Here is a 21,001-nt window from a genome sequence, read left to right as displayed (position 1 = left end):
ACTTGACTGTAAGACGTTCAACAAGGTCTCACAAGCCGCCAGAGCGATTGATCACAACCTGCTAAATTCGTTCAGTATGGACTATCGTTAAAGGAGTTTCCTGATGGACTTTTTAAGAATGTTGTTAAGAATTGTTGTAACTTAAGAGGGGGGGGGATATAGTAATCTCGGATGTAATGCCTAAGTTATCCACCAGAGGGAGACAAATGCTAAGGGTTCATTTACCAGTGTTTTAAGGTAATGTTGTATTATGGGTAGAATGACTCATAGGATCATCCATCTTGGATGCATCGTGCAGTAGAATTAAGAGTGCATGCCTGTAGCTGTAATAGCTCTGTTCTCTCCTTATTCTGTGTACATTAAAAGTAAAGTTTTGAGTTCCTGAAGTCTCACTTATATCAATTAATTGAACCTTACTACTCGGATATAACAGGGTGCATGAACAGAGAGACCTGGGGGTATATGAGCACAAATTGTTGAAGGTGGCAGGGCAGGTTGAGAAAGCGGTTAAAAAAGCATACGGGATCCTGGGCTTTATAAATAGAGGCATAGAGTACAAAAGCAAGAATGTTACAATGAACTTTTATAAAACACTGGTTTGGTCTCAACTGGAGTATTGTGTCCAATTCTGGGCACCGCACTTTAGGAATGATGTGAAGGCCTTAGAGAGGGTGCAGAAAAGATTTACAAGAATGGTTCCAGGGATGAGGGACTTCAGTTATGTGGATAGACTAGAGAATCTGGGGTTGTTCTCCTTGGAGCAGAGAAGGTTGAGAGGAGATTTGATAGAGGTATTCAAAATCATGAGGGGTCTAGACAGAGTAGATAGAGGGAAACTGTTTCTATTGGCAGAATGGTCGAGAACCAGAGGACACCAATTTAAGGTGATTGGCAGAAGAACCAAAAACGACATGAGGAAAAACTTTTTTACGTAGCGAGTGGTTAGGATCTCAAATGCACTGCCTGAAAGGGTGGTGGCGGCAGGTTCAATTGTGACTTTCAAAAAAATTTGCAGGGCTACGGGGAAAGGGCAGGGGAGTGGGACTAGCTGAAGTGCTCTTGCAGAGAGCCGACACGGGCTTGACAGGCCAAATGGCCGCCTCCTGTGCTGTAACCATTCTATGATTCCGCTCGCTCACCATCCAGCTGGCTTGCAACCACAAGCAGTTCATCATGCAGGTCTATGTTAGGTTTCCTGGCAGCATTCAAGCGCCTGTCCTCTGTGCTGCCTTTATTCCAACTAGACCACTAGGTCACCGGCTGGCCACTCGGGGTCGAGGCCTATCCCCTTCAGATATGACTCCTGTCAGGAACCCAGATACAGGGACAGAGCAGGCCTACATGCTGCCACCAGGAACATCATTAAGCGGACAATCAGAATCCTCAAACAACTTTTGCACTTGCCCAGACCGCTCGGGAGGAGCTTTGTCATACGCCCTGGGCATGTATTCAGATTTGTCGTTGTTTGCCGCATGCTGCACAACTTCTCTATAATGAGGGACCAGCCTTACTACTATCTGACCAGCAAAAAGTACAGCAGGAGGAAGAGGAGGATCACAAAGAGGAGGAGCAAGAGCAGTGTCGAGCACCAGTGCCCCTAGCTGCCAGAGCTCTTAGAGAGTAGCTCTCCCAAGAGCACTTCAAGTCTCTGCCATTCCCAATGCACCAACAGTCCCTCAATCTTTACCACCACTGTCCATCCTACCAGCAACCCATTGCCTTCCTTCAGTCCAGCCTTATGAATCTTGCTCTCACTACAAATAGAACCACCAACACCAAGTTCATAAGAGAAAATAATTTATCCAACAAATCAATTCCATCTGTGTCAAATATTTAACAGGAATAATTAAGAATCAGTCTTGTGAAAGCCCTTAGTGCTTGTTTACCTATTCTAGTGCTCCCACGAGGTATTATCCCCAGTGGCTACAGCTTGGGAGGTGAAAGGTTGCTGAGCTGTTATTGAGAATATTTCAGATGGTTACGGTGGGCGACCTCGAGCAGCTGTGTGCCTTGAGGGTCCAGCTGCAGACTGCAGTATCTCAGCATAGCCCAGCTGGTTGTGTGGCACTAACAAGACCACTGGCAGAATGGGTAGTGAGCAAGTAGGCATGTTGTGATTCTGAGAGAGAACAGCAGGTGCCTTTCTCATGGAGCCAAGGCCCCTCTCCTGGGACTATGCCTCATCACTCCTACGGCTCTCCATGAGACCAGAGTGCAGGAGTGATATGACGCTCTGGAAGCCCTTGTCGACACTGGTAGCTATCTGAGGTTCCATGGCAGCAGTGTAAGCTAACATGGAAGATGGCAGAGTTGTCATCAGAAACTCCGTCATGATGGGTGCCATTGTTCTGTTCATGGAGCTGGTCACTCCATATTGGACAGAATGGTCTGCATGCTCCTGACGCATGTTGGAGCTAGACTCCTCCATGCTGTGAGCCATTGTGTACATACTCGCTGTCAGGCTGCTCACTATACATAGCATTTTGTGATGTATGCCCATCAGCCTTCTGTAGTAGCCTGGGCCCTTGTGGTAAACCACTAATCTGCCTGTACAGAACATGTCTGGGCATGCCTCAGCTGGCTCCGCCCCTGGCTCCACCCCTAAGCCCAGGTATAAAGGTGATTGACCTCCAGTCCCCCTGGCTTTAAGGATCGGTCTACCAGCAGAGGCATGCTCATATTCTTTTGTTAATAAAAGCCTACTTGTTATAAGTTTAACTCTTAGTCTTCTGGAGTTATTGATGGCGCATCAGCCCTCAAGGTCAGCATCTGAGTCCTCTGCAACAGAGCTAGAATGCGATCTTGCCCCCCAGCGAGCTGCCATGTGTGGCGTCCTATCCCCTGCTCTAGCTCCTGCATGATTGTGCCCAGTGATCCACCACGTGAAGACCCCGCCTCTCTCCTACTCTCTCATGTCCATGTGGTGTACTTTTCTGAGCTGGTGCTTGTTAGGATCAGATTGAGTGACTTCTCTACCGAAATGCTGGCCTCTTCTTCCTGAGGTGTCACAGGGGCTTCCACATTTTCTGTAGCTGAAATGAAAGAGGGGGATAAGGGTTAGCTTGTGGTGCGAAGAAAAAAGTGGTTGGTGAAAGAATCTGCAGTTTGTCAGGCAGAGTGTAGGGTGAGATGGAAGTAAGAAGGGGAGAAAAAGGATACGGTGTGAAGAAACCCTGTGGGTCACCTCCTCCAGCATTGACAGTCACCATGGCCATGACTCTGCCCCTTCCTGTGATGGCCAGCACATTTTCCTCTAGAAGGAAAAGTGTATAGAGGCGTGCTCTGCCTCTTCCAGTGGTGGCCTCTTGTCTCAGATTGTAGGCAACCTTCTCCTTCAAGAAAGAAGAGATTTTTAGTGACAACCCCATGAGGTGTTTACAGAATGTACCTGTCATGGCTGTATAGCTCAGCTGTAATGTGCCAGATGTGAGGTGTGGGGAAGTGAGGGTTGGAATAGTGTTAAGAGTAGGAAGTATGGAGTATTAGTATGAGGAAAAGGAAGTGTGGTGCAGTGATTATAGGAGAGTGAAGGGAAGTGGGAAGGGAGTATTGAGTCGTGAGGCTGGAGGTGTGAACAGGGAATAAGTATTGTTACTTTGACAACTCTGGACAGGTCATTGAACTTTTTCCTGCATTGCAGCAATGTCCTGGGAGCCAAGCTCCTGGCATTCACTAGCTCTACCACCTCTTCCCATTGGCGGTGTAGGTAATGCCTGGAGGGCTTTTTGCTCCCTAGGGAGAAGAGGATCTCCCTCCTGCTGTCCACTGCCTGCACCAGGGCCTCTAAGGTGGCATCACAGAATCTGGTTGCCCTGTCGGCGCTTCTTCCAGCCATCTGTTTGTTGTAAAATGCTGCTTCCTGTCTAGAGCCAGAGTGCCCCTTCCCTTTAAGAGGTGCTGGCTGCCTTTAAGTGGCGTCAATCAAGTCCGATTTCTGGACCCCCAAACAGGCCTGCAGCCAATGATTGGTGCGGGTAGCACTGGCTGCACATCTGCCATACTATAATGAGGTTCCAGCACCAATTTCACATTCTGGCTCGGACCAGACAAACAGAAAAGTGAATTGCAGATCCCACCTCCTGCACGCCTGTTTTTGGCACAGTCGAATTTCTAGGCCCATGTTTGAAAATTAATTTTATTCCCTCCCTCTTCTTCATTTAGTTGCAGTTCCAAAAAAGCTGGTTGCCCTCATGTACCTTGCCAAAGTGATTGAAAATTACCCTTTTTTGTGAGCGTCAGCATATTATTTGACTATGGGAACATCCAGCCAAGCCTGATCTTGGCATGTTCCAACTACTGCACACTCACACTTCCAGCAAAATCTCACTAGTTAGGGATCAGAAGTGAGAATTCTGGCCATTTATTCTGCCCAGAATCCAGGACATTGAGGCCAGTTGTTGTGACCCAGGTTCAATCCCCAGTCTACACTAAGTTAGACCACAGACTGGGAATTGAACCTAGGACCTTCCTGGCCTGCATGATTGAGCCTTCTGATTTTCAGGTTTCAATTTTCAAGTTTCAGTTTGCATGCTACAAGTGTATACATACTTTGCAACAAAACAATTTGGATTGGCCTGTTCTGAATCAGCAGGTCTCAATGGGGATAACAGTTGGGGCATTACATCTTCAGGAGAAGAGAGGTAGAGAGGAATTATTTTAGAGAAAATAAGAAACTATTTTGCAAGAAAATTTATTTATTATGCATTGGAAGTCTTGCATCTGCATACACTTCCTATTGTGTAACACTTACTTCCTGTAATACACTTTTGCTGTCACTCTCTTGTTTTGACACTTTCACTGTCAGACTTCTCCTGTGACACTTTGATGATTGGCTCATAGTAAAACAGCAGCAAATCACAACTGAAGAGGTAGAGAACATACACAACAAAAATGAGGAGACTGGCTAGAAAACTACTACTTAAAAACTACTACGAAGTTATGAAAAAAACCAATCCTGATGATCAATCAGGAGAACCTACCAATAAAAGAAAGGAGAAAGTAAACTTGTTTGGTTCAAAGTGAAACGGCAGCAAATCAGATCTGAAGAAGTAGGGAACGCATGAATTAAAAGCAAAACAAGCAGCTGGACAACTGTCGAGAAACTACCAAAAACTTATGAAATAGGTAATCCTATATGACCAGTCAGGATAACTTAAGTAAAAAAAAAGAGAATGTCAACCAATTGAATCAGTCGCAACACTTTTTGAATAAAACTCTTCCACCTTTTCTTTCTCAGTAACTGAAATTTATATATCTAAAATGTTTTTAAGCAGCAAACATACTAATATGGTACTAAGTGCTATAAGGCAGGAAATTAAAGGCAGGAGCCAGCTGACAACGGGGAAAGCAGTGGGGGTTTCCTCATGGCATAAAGGGGCTGTAGATGAGTTGGTGAAGGGGGCTGATGGGCAGGATTGTGGGGGGTACGCCTGATAGGTCATATTTTCCCAGACCCGTGTTTACCTTGCAATCCATGACTGCCCCTCACTTGGACTTCCTCCATGGTTCTAGGACTGGCTACCTGCCTCTATACAAGTTCTCTCGAGTGATCTCCAAAACCCAAAGATCAACTCTAATGTTCCCAGTGCTTCCTGATCCCAGCGTTGGTCCCCAGTACTCCCAGACCTCCGGCCTTCCCAATCCAATGTTTCCAAACTCTCAGGAATCCTCTCTTGGTGATCCCAGAGTCAGCACATGGGCCAGTACTCACAGAAACCCTCCCGGCAGTAAGTCTGGGCCCTGAAAGTACTGTGAAATGCTGAGACCCTATTCCACGATTCCAGGGCTGCCCACGATGCTGATAAATCAGTGCCCTTGATAATACTAAGAAAGAACTTGCATTCATGTAGTGCCTTTCATATCCTCAGGAATTCTTAAAGCACATTGCAGCCAAAGAATTACTTTTGAAGTACAGTCAGTATTGTTATGTGGGGAAATGAGACGGCCAATATGCATGGTCCCACAAAAAGGAAATGAATGACAAAGGCGTGGATGACAGTTTCAGTAGCAATGGGGGTGAGTCGGGACAGAGGTGGATAATATTTCAGAGGTGAAAATGAAAGAAAAGGAAGAACTCGTATTAATGTAGCTCCTTGCCACATTTGCAGGATACCCGTGATTATTGCACTGAAGGATCAGCCTTGATTCTGTGCTCCAGCCCTGGAGTGGGGTTTAAACCCACAACCTTATGACTCACAGATGTAAGGGCTACCAAATGAGCCAAGCTAACAAGTTACAACTGGCTACTTGACATAACAGCTCCATATTTATATAACCTCTGACTCACTGTAAGTAAGTCTTTAATGAGCTGCACTTTCCTTCAGTTACATACTGGAAAGACCAAAGCCATCGTCTTCAGTCCCTGCCACAAACTCCGTATCCTTGCCATTGATTCCATCCCCCTCCGTGACCACTGTCTCAAGTTGCACCAGACTGTTTGCAACCTCAAGATCCTATTCGACCTTGCACTCAATATCCACTCACCCACACTGTCTACTTTCACCTGCATAACAACACTCGCCTCTCCTCCTTTCTCCATAAACTTCAGCTCATCCAAAATTCTGCTCTCCGAAACCCATCTCATTTCAAATCCCACTCTCCCATCATCCCTGTCCTCACTGAGGCACATTGGTTCCTGCACGCCCCACCCACCCACAAATGCCTCCAATTTAAAATTCTCATCTTTGTGTTTATATCCCTTCATGGGCTCACCCCTCCCTATCTCTGTAAGCTCCTCCAGTCCCACCCCACCCCTTCCAAACTCCATTTCTCTGACTTTGGCCTTATGCATTCTCCCATCCCTTCATTGGCGGCCATGCCTTTAGCTGCCTTGGGCCAGTGCTCTGGAATTCCCTCCCTAAACTCCTCCACCTTCCCAGTTTTCTTTCCTCCTTTAAGAACTTCCGTGAACCCCTTCTCTTTAACAAATTATTTGTCACCCCTCTTAATAATCTTTGGCTCGACATCCATTTTTTGATCACGCCTCTGTCAGTAATAGAGGGCATTAGAATTCAGGCCTGGTCACAGAAGAGAATAGAAAGCCCTTGGAGGGAAGCCACATGGCACAAGCAGGATTACCACAAACCCTGAGGCCAAGTGTAAGGGATGTCCACTTTCAGAAGAATTGTGGATCAGACAGTAGCAGGGATTGGGCTGCTTTGGGAAATCTCAGTGCAGTGGTGGATTGAGAGGTCTTTAGCAGCAGCAGATGTTAATGGAATTGATGGCATGTTGGCACCCAGGGGAACCCAGGTTGTGAGTCACATTAAGTGTAGAGAGTTAATTCCAGAACTCATACAGTTGAATAGCCTGCCATCGTTCACTGTCAAGGCTCACTTGAGTATAGGGGTGATGGGTGAGTGGGACATGGAGCGAAATAGGATACAGACAGCAGAGTTTTTGATGAGCTAAAGATTGGCACCTGTCGTTTCGTACTCCAGCAAGAGATCAATATTTTCAGGAGTGAAAAGGGGAGTGCAGGGAAGGAATCTGGCATCAAAGAATTTGTGGGAGAAATATAAATAAAAAATAATTTCAGTGGTGTCTGAGGACAATTAAACCAATGTCAGTCATACACAACAATATAAATGTTCTGCAGAGAAAGCAGAATGAGGAAAAGTATTTGCACTGTGGACAAAATAAACTTAAACAAAATTCAAATTTGTGATTTTATCCCACCCCACCCGTTGGGAATGGGGCTGTGGCACAGTTAAAACTGCCTCTGAAAACTTACCGCCCTAATCCCGCTCGATTCCCACTCATCACCACCTTAACTAAGCTCCATTTTTAGGTGGCTGAGAGGTCAGCCTTACTCAAGCGGGAGCCTCATTAATCCATGCAAATTGTGGGTCTATGATGTGATTAGGAAACCAATGGCATTTTAGCCACCGAGTGAGCAGGGCACCCACCGTGGCCCACAAAGAAAGTCTGGCCCTCTGCTGCCCATGGCTCCCACCCCCAACCATGAGACCTGCCAAAACTCCTCTACCTCCCCGCTGTGAGTTACCCGAGTGCTGGCAGGCTTGCCACACCCCCACCCAGATAAAATCCCCCTCCCCCCACTTCCCATAGTTTATTGCCTTTCATCTTTTATCCTCTGTGTACATGATACTGGGCACACACTGAAAACTGCAGATCAGTCCATTGTATTTTATAAAAGTACATGTATTTTTAGTTGTCTTAACACAACTGAATAGTTCCTTTTACATGCTTTTGTTGATACTTTCATAGGGTGGTACAGTATAACTTGAGCAGCTTAAAACACCAAATAATTTTATGTATTTAACCTTTCCATCGTAAACTGCAATTGTGTGAACTGTACCTTTTTTAAAAATCATTATACGGTAGACACATTGGGAATTTCTGTCTGACTTAAGGTATATTGATGCGGGGAGACCAAGAAGCTTTTCGAATAGCTACAGTGGATCCTATCTTACAATTGAAGAAAGACTTGAAACAAAGACTAATTGAAATGCAGCATTGTCCCTTGCAGCGATTCTACCAGGGGGATGGATTTAATTCCAGCCAGATACTACAGCAGGTATGCAACTACTGAATTTGATTTTGTTTCCACTTTAAGCTTCATGTTATCTGAAGTCTGTTGACAAATCATGAACCAATTTATACCTAACTTTGCTTTACATTCAACTTACTGCAGGTAAACACAATGTGCCCACTAATGTCTAACTTTTATATCTGTCTTGTTTGACAATGGAAAAAAAGTAACATATTCTTGAACTAGAATAATATTGCAGAAAAATATTTTTGGGGCATTTACTTAAGCTCTCCTTAATTTTGGTGTAACACCATATAAAATGTGACATTAAAGTACAATGTCATATAGTAGTACACTAGTAATAGTAGTAGTTGTTGTAGTAGTCTGTCCCTTGTAGGTGAGGATGACGGTGCCAACAATGAAGAGAGCATACCTACATGGTAAATGGGTATGTTGATGACTATGCAGGGCGGTATGTGCCCGGATTCTCCAGGGCCTATGACCATGTACGCGGTGCATACGCGCTTATAAGTGCCCCGCAAGTTCCGGGTTTCCGCGTGCGATGAGCATGTGCGAAAACCCGGAACTTGCGATCTGTCAAGTTTCAGCTTGGCACATCCACCGCATCCCCGGGAAATGGACATTTGCTGGAACTGCCCAGCGAATGCCCGTGAAACTCATACGTCTGGTAAAAGCAGGTGTAAGGCCTTTTACCAGCATAAGAGTTTAAATAAATATTAAAATAATTTTTAAAAAATTATTTAAACATAAAAAGACCTTTAAAATTAATTTAGGTTATTTTTAGCCCCTTTAAAACGTTTACATTTATTTTATAAATTTTTGTTTTAAATGTTTAAATTGTATCTTAATTAATTTTGAACATGTAATGATTTATTTTTATTTAACTGGTGTGTAATTGTGTCTTTTAGGGGATTCCTATTCATGCTTATGGGGATTCCGTACGTAAATGGAATCCCCATAAGCATAATGGGAATCCCCCTTTTTGATTGGTTGGGCTGGCCCACGTGATCCCAGGGGTGCTTGCGAACCACATGCGCCCCTGGGATATGCGGGCCTTTACACATGCGTATGCGTAGAGGCCCAGGAGCGCAAGTGCCTGAACCTCCGGGACCATCAGGTAGGTGCGGAGTTTACTTGCAGTTCGGAGGCATTCGCCCGCGGGAAGTCTCCGACCGCAAATTCAGGCCCAATGTCTACCACAAGCTTCACATAACCACGTTCCTCGAGGATTCTCTTGTTGATCCCTCTGACATTACCAATCCTTCCACCTCTTACATCTTGCCTTCACGTTGCAGCTCAAAGCCCTTCACTCCTTCTTTCACTTCAGCACACCATTGCTGTTTGTCAGTGGCGAAGGATTCCCAAGAGTTGACAACCATGTTGCACTCTTTTAAATTAAGCTTCAGTGTGTCTTTGTAGCGCCTTTGTTGTTCGCCCTGCATTCTTCTGCCATCCACCAGTTTTCCATAAAACACCTGCTTCGGTAACCGTGTGTCATTCATCCTGTCAACATTTCCAACTCAACAGAGCTGAGCATTGATTATCGTAGCCTCAATGCTGATGTTGTCCGCATGTTCCAGTACCTTGTTGTCAGTGTACTGCCACCTAAAGAAAGAAAGAACTTGTATTTATCTATCGCCTTTCACAATCTCAGGAAATCCCAAAGCACTTTTATAGCCAATGATGTACTTTTAAAGTGTAGTCACTGATGTAACGCAGGAAAAGCAGCAGCCAATTTGCACACAGCAAGCACCCACAAACAGCAATGAGATAATGACCAGATAACCTTTTTTTAGTGATACTTGGTTGAGGGATAAGTATTTGCCAGTACACTTGGTGCGGGGTAGGTGGGGGGGGGGCAATGGGGGAGAACTCCTCTACTCTTCTCCAAATAGTGCCATGCGATCTTTTGCGCCCACCTGAGAGGGCAGACAGGGCTTGGTTTAACATCTCATCTGAAAGACAGCACCTTCAACAGCGCAGCACTCCCTCAGTACTGCAATGAAGTGTCAGCCTAGATTATGTGCTCTTCTCTAGAGTGGAACTTAATCCACAACTTTCAAACTCAAGCGAGAGTGCTACCCCTGAGCTAAGATACACAAAGTAAGGTGCAAAGGTGTCTTTAGTGAAACCTTTCCAGGAGATTGGTAAGGACAGCTACCTTCTAAAACTTCAGTTTAGTGGCAACCTTGATAGCCTGCTAATTCCACACACTTAGACAGCTTAACAAAGGCCATTCTTGCTCTATGTATGCGAGCCACCACTTCTTTATTGATCCTCGCATCATCAGATAGTGTACTGCCAAGATAGGTGAACTCCTGAATGGCTTTCAATTCAGTTTTGCCAGTAATGATCGATGGACTTCCCAGGAGCTGTTTGATACATTACTTCAGTCCTCTTCAAACTAATAGTAAGCCTGCAGCTACTTGTGGAACCTGAAAATCTATCTATCATCAGCTGAATGTCTTCTTCAAAATCGACCACAAGTGTGCAGCCTTCAGCATACAAAGGTTCTTGTATAATTTGTTTGGAGACTTTAGTCAATGCTCGCAGTCTTGATAGATTCAACAATTTCCCTGTTACAGTTTCGTACCCCAACTCCTACCTGAAATTCCCTTGTTGCATGATACAGCTTAGCCACTTAATAGAGTGTGAACAGAGCAGGGCCCAGTACACATTCTTGCGTCACACCATTCAAAACAGGAAACAGTTTGGACAGAGTACCATCAATACACACCTGATGCACCACATGCCCTTTTACCTCCTCTCTTCCCACTGTCCAGGGCCCCAAACACTCCTTCCAGGTGAAACAGATATTTACTTGTACTTCTTGCAATTTAGTATAGTGTATTCGCTACTCACGATGTGGTCTCCTCTACATTGAGGAGACCAAACGCAGATTTGGTGACCGCTTTGCGGACCACCTCCGTTCAGTCCGTAAGGGTGACCCCGAGCTTCCGGTCGCCTGTCACTTTAATTCTCTGCTCCACTCCCACTCTGACCTCTCCTTCTTTGGTCTCTTACACGGTTCCAATGAAGCTCAACGTAAGCTCGAGGAACAGCACCTCATCTTTCAATAAGGCACTTTACAGCCTTCTGGACTCAACATCGAGTTCAACAATTTCAGATCATAATCTCTGCCCCTATCTTTTTTTTCTCTCTCTCATATGGCAGCTGTTGATCATTCTTACACTTCATCTAGAGTCATCTTTTGTTTCTTAACTTGTCCCATTACCATCTCCTTTTGCCTTGCACCATCTCTTAATCTCTCTTAATGTCTCTTAATCTCTCCTGCCTTCCATCCTATCACAGACCTTCCCTTTTGTTCTTTCCTCCCCTCCCCCCTCTCCCTGCCCCTACACTTGCTTAAAAACCTGTTACATCTCCAACTTTTTCGAGTTCTGACGAAGGGTCATCGACCTGAAACGTTAACTCTGTTTCTCTCTCTACAGATGCTGCCTGACCTGCTGAGTATTTCCAGCATTTTCTGTTTTTATTACCATCAATACACACTCTGCCACGCATCCCATCATGGAGCTGTTTCAGAACCAACAAGAACAGTATCAAAAGTTTTGGTCAAGTCAAAAAATGTCATATATAGATCTTGATTTTGTTCCCTGCACCTCTCCTGAATATGGTGAGAAATGAAGATCATGCCTATGGTCCCACGGCTACTCCTGAAGCCGTATGAGAGCACGTGGAATTGGAATTAACCTTGTGATTGGTAATTGGTAGAGAGGTGGGCCACAGAAAGTAGAGATAAGGGTTTGTTCTCTGATTAACGGACGTGACAGGTGGTGTTCCGCAAGGATCTGTACTAGGGCCTCAGCTTTCCACCACATGTATCAATGATGGATGAAGGAATAGAGTTGTATATCCAAGTTTGCAGATGACACTAAGTTAAGAGGCACCATATGTTTTGTGGATGGGAGGAGAAAGTTACAAAGGTTCATAGACAATCTAAGTGAGTGGGCAAAACTACGGCAGTTGGAGTTCAATGTGGGGAAGTATGAGGTCATCCACTTTGGATCTGAGAAAGGCAAATCGGAAATTTTTTTTAATAGTGAGAAACTAGGAGCTATGGAGGGGCAAAGAGATTTAAGTGTTCATGCACACAAATCACTAAAAGCTAGTGCACATGTACAAAAAGTAATCAAAAAGGCTAATGGAATGTTGGCCTTTTTCTCAAGGGAATTGGAATTCAGAAGTGAGTAAGTGATGCTTCAGTTGTACAGAACCTTGGTCAGATCCCATCTGGAGTGCTGCAATTTTGGGCACCAAACCTCAAGGAAGATATATTGGCCTTGAAGCGGGTACAACGCAGATTCACCAGAATGATACCGGACTTAAAGGGTTAAATTATGAGGACAGGTTGCATAAACTTGGTTTGCATTCCCTTGAGTTTATGGGTGGTCTAATCGAGATATTTAAAATGATTAAGGGATTCGGTAGGGTAGATACAGTGGAACTATTTCCTCTTGTGGGGGAATCCGGAACAAGAGGGCATAATCTTAAAATTAGAGCTAAGCCATTAAGGAGTGAAATCTGGAAGCACTTTTTCATACAAAGGGTTGTGGAAATTTGGAACTCGCTAAAAAGCTGTGAGGCTAGGTCAGTTGATTTTTGTCCAGTAGGGACATCAAGGAATATGGTACAAAAACGGGTAAATGGAGTTGAGATACAGATCAGCCATGATTTCATTGAATGGTGGAACAGGCTCAAGGAGTTGAATGGCCTACTCATATTCTTCTGTTTCTATGCATTGCGATTCCAGAAGCCTCTTGTGCACTATATTCAGGAGCAGGCGATCAAGAATAATCTGATTCAAAATCTTGCCAGCTATGATAGAAGTGAAATGCTCCAATAGTTACCTCACTCTGACTTCTCCTTTGTTCTTGTATATCTTGATGATGATTGCATCCTTTAGGTCCTGTGAGACCTTCTTCTCTCCAGATTAGGCTAATCAACTTAGTTACAAGAAACCTCATCACAATAAACTTTTATTTTGATCTCTGCTAAAGCCCTATTAAAACTTATCAGGAAACTATATTGGATCAGAATTTGCTGGCAAAATAAGTGAGGCTAATGGCGTTCGCCATTATTTATGCGCAAATGGTACAGCAACTTCAGGTGAGGGGCAGATGCACGGTTAAACGCGGATCTCCAAAGGTTGCTGTCCAAGTTACGCCGCTCCACCGTTAGCTTCGTGAAAACAGCAACTTGCTGTTTGCCTCACCATTGAATTGCATGAAGTTGCTCTATTTGCGTAGTAGATATGAACTAGCTGTGAACTTGACTTGCCACGGAATGTTAAGTCTTGTCATTTCAAGTGCAAGTACCATTTTAACGACATGATTACTGTTAATTACTGCCAATCAACCTCGCTGGCATTTAAAATGAACTATTACAAGTGTGGAGTCTCATTCCTTCAGGTATTAATTGATACTGCCGATTTAAAAAATGTCATTTTTAAGATTTTTTTAAAAACTTTTCCTTTCTGTCTCTTTTTTTCTCTCTCTTAATCTAATATTTCTTTCCTTCTCTTTATTTCTCTTTCTGCACCTGATTTGACATTGAATTCATCCACTCTAATTTATACTTCCTTCTCAGTTCTTGCGCTGTTAATTTCACAATCCTTCAATCTGACTGGTTAAAGAGATACACAATTGCTTGCCCTGTTCACTCAGGTCCCAGATGCCCTGTTTCCCTTGCTGCGCCATTATCAGCTTGCATATTCGGCAAATTACCACGCAAAAAAATTTAAAACCTAAAAATGCAAGGGCAAGTCTAACTAACAGCAAATTATGGCCCATTATGTTTGCCTACCTAATGATCTACCTAATAATGAAGAAAACATAAATCTCAGCCAAAGCTTTACAGAGTTTCCTATAAAGTATTACTGTTTACATTATCCTGAGGGGAAAGTAATTTAGCTATAACTTTTTAACACTTGCTATTCTTATACTATTTGCACAAGCAACTCGTGAAGCTCATGTATTTTCATAATCTTTTTGTGAAATTAGGTGGAATATGTAAGAAACCAACAGAAGGTCATAACAGACAAGCTTGAGCAAGAGAGACACACATTGGAAGAACAGATCAAGAATATTAGATTTGAGGTTTGAAATTTATTTATTTAAATAGATTTGGACAAAAAATAAAGAATAGGAGGGTATATTTTCTGGTCTTCCAGGTACTGAAACATTGGAACTGGAGCATTGTGTGCGTTTGGGCTCTTGCAAATTATGAAAAGACACCCCTCGAAGATCTTCCAGGATCAGCCATCATTTAAAATTCAGAATTAAATCCTTTCATTATGAGAAAAGTCATAGAGAGCCTGCAGTGGAGTGGTGTTTCTATGTTGCAGGTCAGTTACAGTTATTTTTGCAGTGGATGACACAGCTTTGCAACTGGCTCCATGCTGATCCAGAGCGCATGGAGGCAAGTCTCCTCAGTTATTGCCAGAAGGACCTGCAGATATGGTTAGTGGTGTAATCTTAAATTGTTTCACTGTTTAATTTGTAAGGTACCATAATGGCTGAAACTGGGAGAAACAAAATGGAAGCATATCCATATATGGATAAAATTGGTTACATAAGAACATAAGAAATAGGAGCAGGAGTAGGCTATACGAACCCTCGAGCCTGCTCTGCCATTCAATAAGATCATGGCTGAACTTCTACATCAACTTCACTTTCCCACCTTATCCACATATCCCTTGATTCCCTTAGTGCCCAAAAATCTATCGATCTCAGTCTTGAATATACTCATCGACTGAGCATCTACAACCTTCTGGGGTAGAGAATTCCAGGATTCACAACTGATTAACTGAGGGAGGATTATGTCATGGTCATATGGATACCTGCACGGAACTGGTTACATATAAAGAACCGCTTTAAGGCGGGAAGATAGAGCAAAGGAGTCACAACAAAGGATCAGACAGCTTGAACACATGGTCACCTGCTCTTACAAAGGATTGGGGTAATATTGATCTTTTGTATTTTCTGTCTTGCTACTGTGTGTAACTAGTTGTACTTGCTCACTGCTACCGTATTGGTTGTCTTGTTGAATCAGTCTACAGTGGCATAATAGTGGATACAGACGTTTTGCTCTGGGAACAATCTCCTTAGCACGCTTTCTTTCATCTTGTACTACTTAAGCCATGAAATATTGTATTTGGGGTACTTTAAAACTGACATCCATCACTCATTTCAATTTGATATGGCAACTGCCACGGGACTCTATAGCTTGCACTTAGAGACTTCGGATCCTTAGGACATTGTGATGAGTTCTGGGGTCACTGGAAGCTGTACAATTGAGGTGGATTTTGTTGTGTATGTACCTTTAAGAGAATAACTGGTCTCAGACTGCAGTACCGGCAGTGACCACCCCTGTATAAAAGGCGCTAGTAAGCCTCTAGTTTCAATTTCCCGATTGACTCTTTTCAGTAAAGACTTGTTTTGTTCAACTCCTGCTGTCCGTGTCTCAATCATACACGGACATAATACTGGCGACGAGCAGATACGAACTTACCTACAGTCTGCACCACCTCCTGGGATCCATTCCTGCAGCGAAGTGAGCAGAGGTCGAGGCCAGAAGGAAGAAAGAAGCAGTAGAAACGGGCGTCGACCGTGGGCATCCGCCCCTGTGTTAGCGGAGTTGAAGATTGCTGGAGAAGCTGTCGAAAGCGGGGCCTGGTTCCCGTCGACGGTGCTTCAGCTAATCGGGCTGGTGGCAGGTAGTACACTGATCCTTCCTGGGCTGCGGCGGTCGCGAACTCGAGCGGGTTCCTTGCAACGGGGCCGAGCAGCGTTGTCGGGAAGAGGAGAGAGTGAGGGTGGAGCACACAGGGCGCGGCCGGTGCTACGAAGCCGGGCTGCGTATAGACCCGAGAAGAGGGAGGCAAGAGTCCCACAGGGTTGTTCCACGACGGGAAAATAATAAAAAAAGAAATATTAAACGTGCAGGAAACCGCGAGGAGCTGCAGGTTGCAACGGAAACCACAGAAAGCAGCGCTAGCAACAGCGGGGAAGAAGGTAAAAGCGCGGGAGGCGCCATCTTAATCAGCGGGGAAGAAGGCAAAGTGCGGGAGGCGCCATTTTGTTAAATCGGGGAAGAAGGCAAAGCGCGGGAGGCACCATTTTAGATTTTCAAGATGCCGAAGACTGGCTGTATCACTGCCTTTGATAATACAATAGAGGACTGGACCACGTATGTGGAAAGAGTCGAGGTATATTGCGAGGCAAACGAAATAGCCGATGAGAAAAAGGCATCGGTATTGCTAAACTTAATGGGCGCTAGAACGTACGGCCTATTGCGGGACCTGATTACTCCAGCCAAACTGAAGGCGAAGAGTTTTAACGAAATTGTTGCTGTCCTACAGGAACACCTAAACCCTACACCGCTGTTGATAGCCGAAAGATTTAAATTCCACAGGAGAACTCAGCATAAAGATGAGAGCAATGCTGAGTACTTTATGGAACTACGCAAGCTATCAAAGCACTGCCAGTTTGGAGCAGGACTGGCAGATACACTACGGGACAAATTTGTCTGTGGACTCCTGAGTGAAGGAACACAGAAGAAGTTACTCTCAGAGAAAGAGCTGACGCTAGATAAGGCTTTCAGTGTGGCAGTATCGTACGAAGCAGCGGCCAGGGGAGCTGCGGAAATTCAACAAAAGCCACAGGAATACGGCACCCACGAAATGACACGGGGATTTGCAAAATGTTATCGCTGCGGCAGAACTAACCATGACCAGAAGGACTGCTGGTCCAAGGACAAAATATGCAGGCAATGCGGAAAGATGGGACACATTGCACGAGTTTGCAGGTCTGGGAAGAAGACCAGCGACAACAAAAAGGCTACTAAGGAACCGTACAAGAAAGTACAAAAGATGACGGACAGTAGTTCCGAAGACCAGATGAGCGATAGTGAATCTGAGAACAGGAGACTAAGCTGTCTCAAACTTCACAATGTAATCGCAAAAGAGGATCACCGAACCATTTGGGTCACCCTCACGATAGCAGGGTCCCAAGTTAAAATGGAATTGGATACAGGATCAGCGCTAACCGTCATGAATCGACGAGACTACGAGCAGCTATTTTCACACATACCCTTGAAAGAGACATCCATCGTCTTGACGACGTATACGGGGCAAAAAGTATACCCCAGAGGAAAAATAAGAGTGCCTGTCGAATACAATGGCAAGAAAATATGGAAATTGTATCTCTACATACTGCAAAATGGTGGACCACCGTTATTGGGACGTGAATGGATCAGGAAGATAAGCTTAGATTGGCACTCCATTCATGCAATGACGGTGGAAGGTAAAAAAGATGAAGACGTCACTCCTGGACGATTGTCAACAATCTTAGCTAACGCCAAAGAGGTATTTCAACAAGAACTGGGCACTCTTAAAGGCATAACCGCCTCGATAAAAATAGAAGAGAATGCAATTCCCAAGATTTTCAAAGCAAGACCGGTACCATATGCAATTCGCCCAGCCGTCGAGGCAGAGCTGGAGAATCTGGAGAAGGCAGGCGTGTTGCCTAAGGTCGACTGGAGCGAGTGGGCGACACCCATCGTTCCTGTCATGAAGAAAATGTTAAGCAATAAGTCTGAGGAGCCAAGGAAGGTTCGCATCTGTGGGGATTTCAAGGTGACGGTGAACCCAGTCCTTCACACAGTACAATATCCTCTTCCAAGGATAGAAGACATCTTCGCCTCACTGTCTGGAGGGAAGCGTTTTACAAAAATTGACCTAGCACAAGCATATTTGCAGATGGAGGTTGAAGAATCCTCTAGGAAGTATCTCACGATAAACACTCACAAAGGTCTTTACCAGTATCATTGATTGGTATTCGGAGTAGCATCAGCTCCGGCGATATGGCAAAGAGCGATGGAACAAGTCCTGCAAGGGATTCTGGGGACTCAGTGTTACTTGGACGACATCCTTGTGACAGGTGAAGATGACAGTGAACACCTTAACAACCTAGAACAGGTGCTCACTAGACTACAGGAACATGGGCTACGAGCCAACCGCCCCAAGTGCGAGTTTTTTAAGAAACAGATATCGTATTGTGGCCACGTGATTGATGAAGAGGGGTTACATAAGTCCCCTGACAAAATTGAAGCGGTTGTTAAGGCCCCAGCGCCTGAAAATGTGTCGCAACTGAGGTAGTTCCTCGGATTGGTGAATTACTACCATAAGTTTATGCCGAATTTGTCGACAATCCTGCACCCACTGACCGCCCTGCTACGAACGGGAGTAGCATGGAAATGGAGCAATGACTGTAAGCGGGCCTTTCAGAAGAGTAAGGACTTAATCACTTCAAGGGAAGTATTGGCTCACTACAACCCAGCACTGCCGATCAGACTGGCGTGTGATGCGTCTCCCTACGGCATTGGGGCGGTACTGTCACATAAATTCCTTGATGGTTTAGAGAGGCCGATAGCTTTTGCGTCACGCTCGTTAACTTCTGCCGAGCGTAACTACGCCCAGATTGACAGAGAGGCCCTCAGCCTAGTGTGGGGGGTGAAGAAGTTCAATCACTACCTGCACGGTCAAAAATTTACTCTACTAACCGATCATCACCCTCTTGTCTCCATTTTCAACCCTCAGAAGGGCGTACCGATAATGACAGCGCAACGGCTGCAGAGGTGGTCCCTTTTCCTAGGGGCACACCAATATGACATCGAGTACAAAGGAACTAAACAGCATGGGAATGCTGATGGACTGTCACGCCTACCGTTGCCGACGGTGGAAGAAGAAGACCTTGCAGTGGGTCCAATGGAGTTATTCCACTCGGCCATAGTCGAATGTCTCCCTGTGACGAATGCAAACATAGAAAAGGAAACACGGAATGACCCGACACTATCACGGGTCTATGATTTAACGGTGAAGGGATGGCCAGCACATGGCGAACCACTGCTGCCAGCATTCTCGCCGAGAAGAGAACAGCTGTCAGTGTGCAGAGGAACCTTGATGTGTGGATCCAGAGTAGTAATTCCACCTAAGTTGACGGATAGAGTGCTCCATGAGCTTCATGAGGGTCATCTGGGTGGGGTAAAAATGAAGAACTTAGCCAGAGCGTTTGTGTGGTGGCCGGGAATCGATAGAGAAATCGAAGAGATGACCAAGAGCTGTGCAGGATGCCAGAAGGTCCATAACGCCCCACCACAAGCTCCTCTACATCCATGGGAGTGGCCCTCATCTCCATGGCAAAGTGTGCACATTGATTTTGCTGGTCCCTTCATGGACTCGATGTTTTTAATTGCAGTGGATGCACATTCAAAGTGGCCAGAGGTAATAAAAATGTCCTCAACCACCATGGAAAAAACTATCACAGTTTTACGAACCATATTTGCCAGGAATGGGCTGCCTGAACAGATTTGCTCTGACAATGGACCACAGTTTGTGTCTGAAGAGTTCCGGAGGTTCTTAAAGAACAATGGTGTTAAGCATTACACATCTGCCCCATATCATCCAACCACTAATGGATTGGCCGAGAGGTTTGTTCAAACATTCAAGAAGGCTATCAAGGCAATGTGTAATGAAGATATACCCCTACAACACAAGGTGGACAACTTCTTGTTTGCCTACCGGAATGCGACACATGCGGTTACCAACCAAACTCCAGCCATGATGTTCTTCAATCGAAGACTACGATGCCGCTTGGATTTGGTTAAGCCAAACGTCCGAAGAGATGTGGAGAACAGGCAGTTTCAGAATATGAATGAAAGGCCGACCAGGAGTTTTAAGATAGGTCAACCAGTTTTGGCCCGGGACTACCGCACTGAGAAATGGCAGCCAGGAACGATCTGTACACGGCAAGGACCTCTCATGTATACCGTGGACGTTGGAGAGAGCATTGTAAGATGCCATGCTGACCAGATTCTAGAGTCACTGGAAAACGTCAACTCCACACCACGATCTGATACACCTGGTAATGAAATCGACGTACCAATTGCAGCTACCGCAGAATCGGTGATATTGGAAGCAGATGAACCAAACAACGACATTGATCCCGACTCAACCTTGCCAGAGGAACCTGATACCCCAAAGAGGCGTTATCCAGACAGAATCAGGAAGCCTCCTCAAAGACTGAACTTATAATTGCTTAAACTTAACCAATGTATCTAGCAACCGTAATTGTGATTGTAATTAGTTATCATTTAGTTGTTAAATGAATGTTATGTACTGTTTATCTAAAAGGGGAGGAATTGTTGTGTATATACCTTTAAGAGAATAACTGGTCTCGGACTGCAGTACCGGCAGTGACCACCCCTGTATAAAAGGCGCTAGTAAGCCTCTGTAGTTTCAGTTTCCCGATTGACTCTTTTCAGTAAAGACTTGTTTTGTTCAACTCCTGCTGTCCGTGTCTCAATCATACACGGACATAATAGATTTCACCTGAATTGGACTGATAACCAATATACTGGTAGAAAGAATTAATAAGGAAATAGGGATGCATTTAAACTACTGAG

The 21,001-nt window shown here is 44.7% G+C and overlaps 1 protein-coding gene across 3 annotated transcripts in view; it reads left to right on the top strand.

The window, feature by feature from the left end:
- LOC147120432 (coiled-coil domain-containing protein 148-like) overlaps positions 1 to 21,001 on the top strand; it is a 152,181-nt gene that overhangs the window by 60,697 nt on the left and 70,483 nt on the right. For all 3 annotated transcript variants that reach the window (XM_085986338.1, XM_085986339.1, XM_085986340.1), the window contains 2 exons: positions 8,376 to 8,539; positions 14,539 to 14,634. In XM_085986338.1, the coding sequence (XP_085842464.1) occupies positions 8,376 to 8,539; positions 14,539 to 14,634 (260 nt within the window). The remainder of the gene's footprint in view (positions 1 to 8,375; positions 8,540 to 14,538; positions 14,635 to 21,001) is intronic.

This window comes from Somniosus microcephalus, chromosome 4, assembly GCF_052327205.1.
Source record: "Somniosus microcephalus isolate GS21.2 chromosome 4, FLI_Smic_1.0, whole genome shotgun sequence".
Classification (NCBI taxonomy): domain Eukaryota; kingdom Metazoa; phylum Chordata; class Chondrichthyes; order Squaliformes; family Somniosidae; genus Somniosus; species Somniosus microcephalus.
The sequence above is the reverse complement of the archived record's forward strand: the minus strand, read 5'-3'. Positions and strand labels throughout refer to the sequence as shown.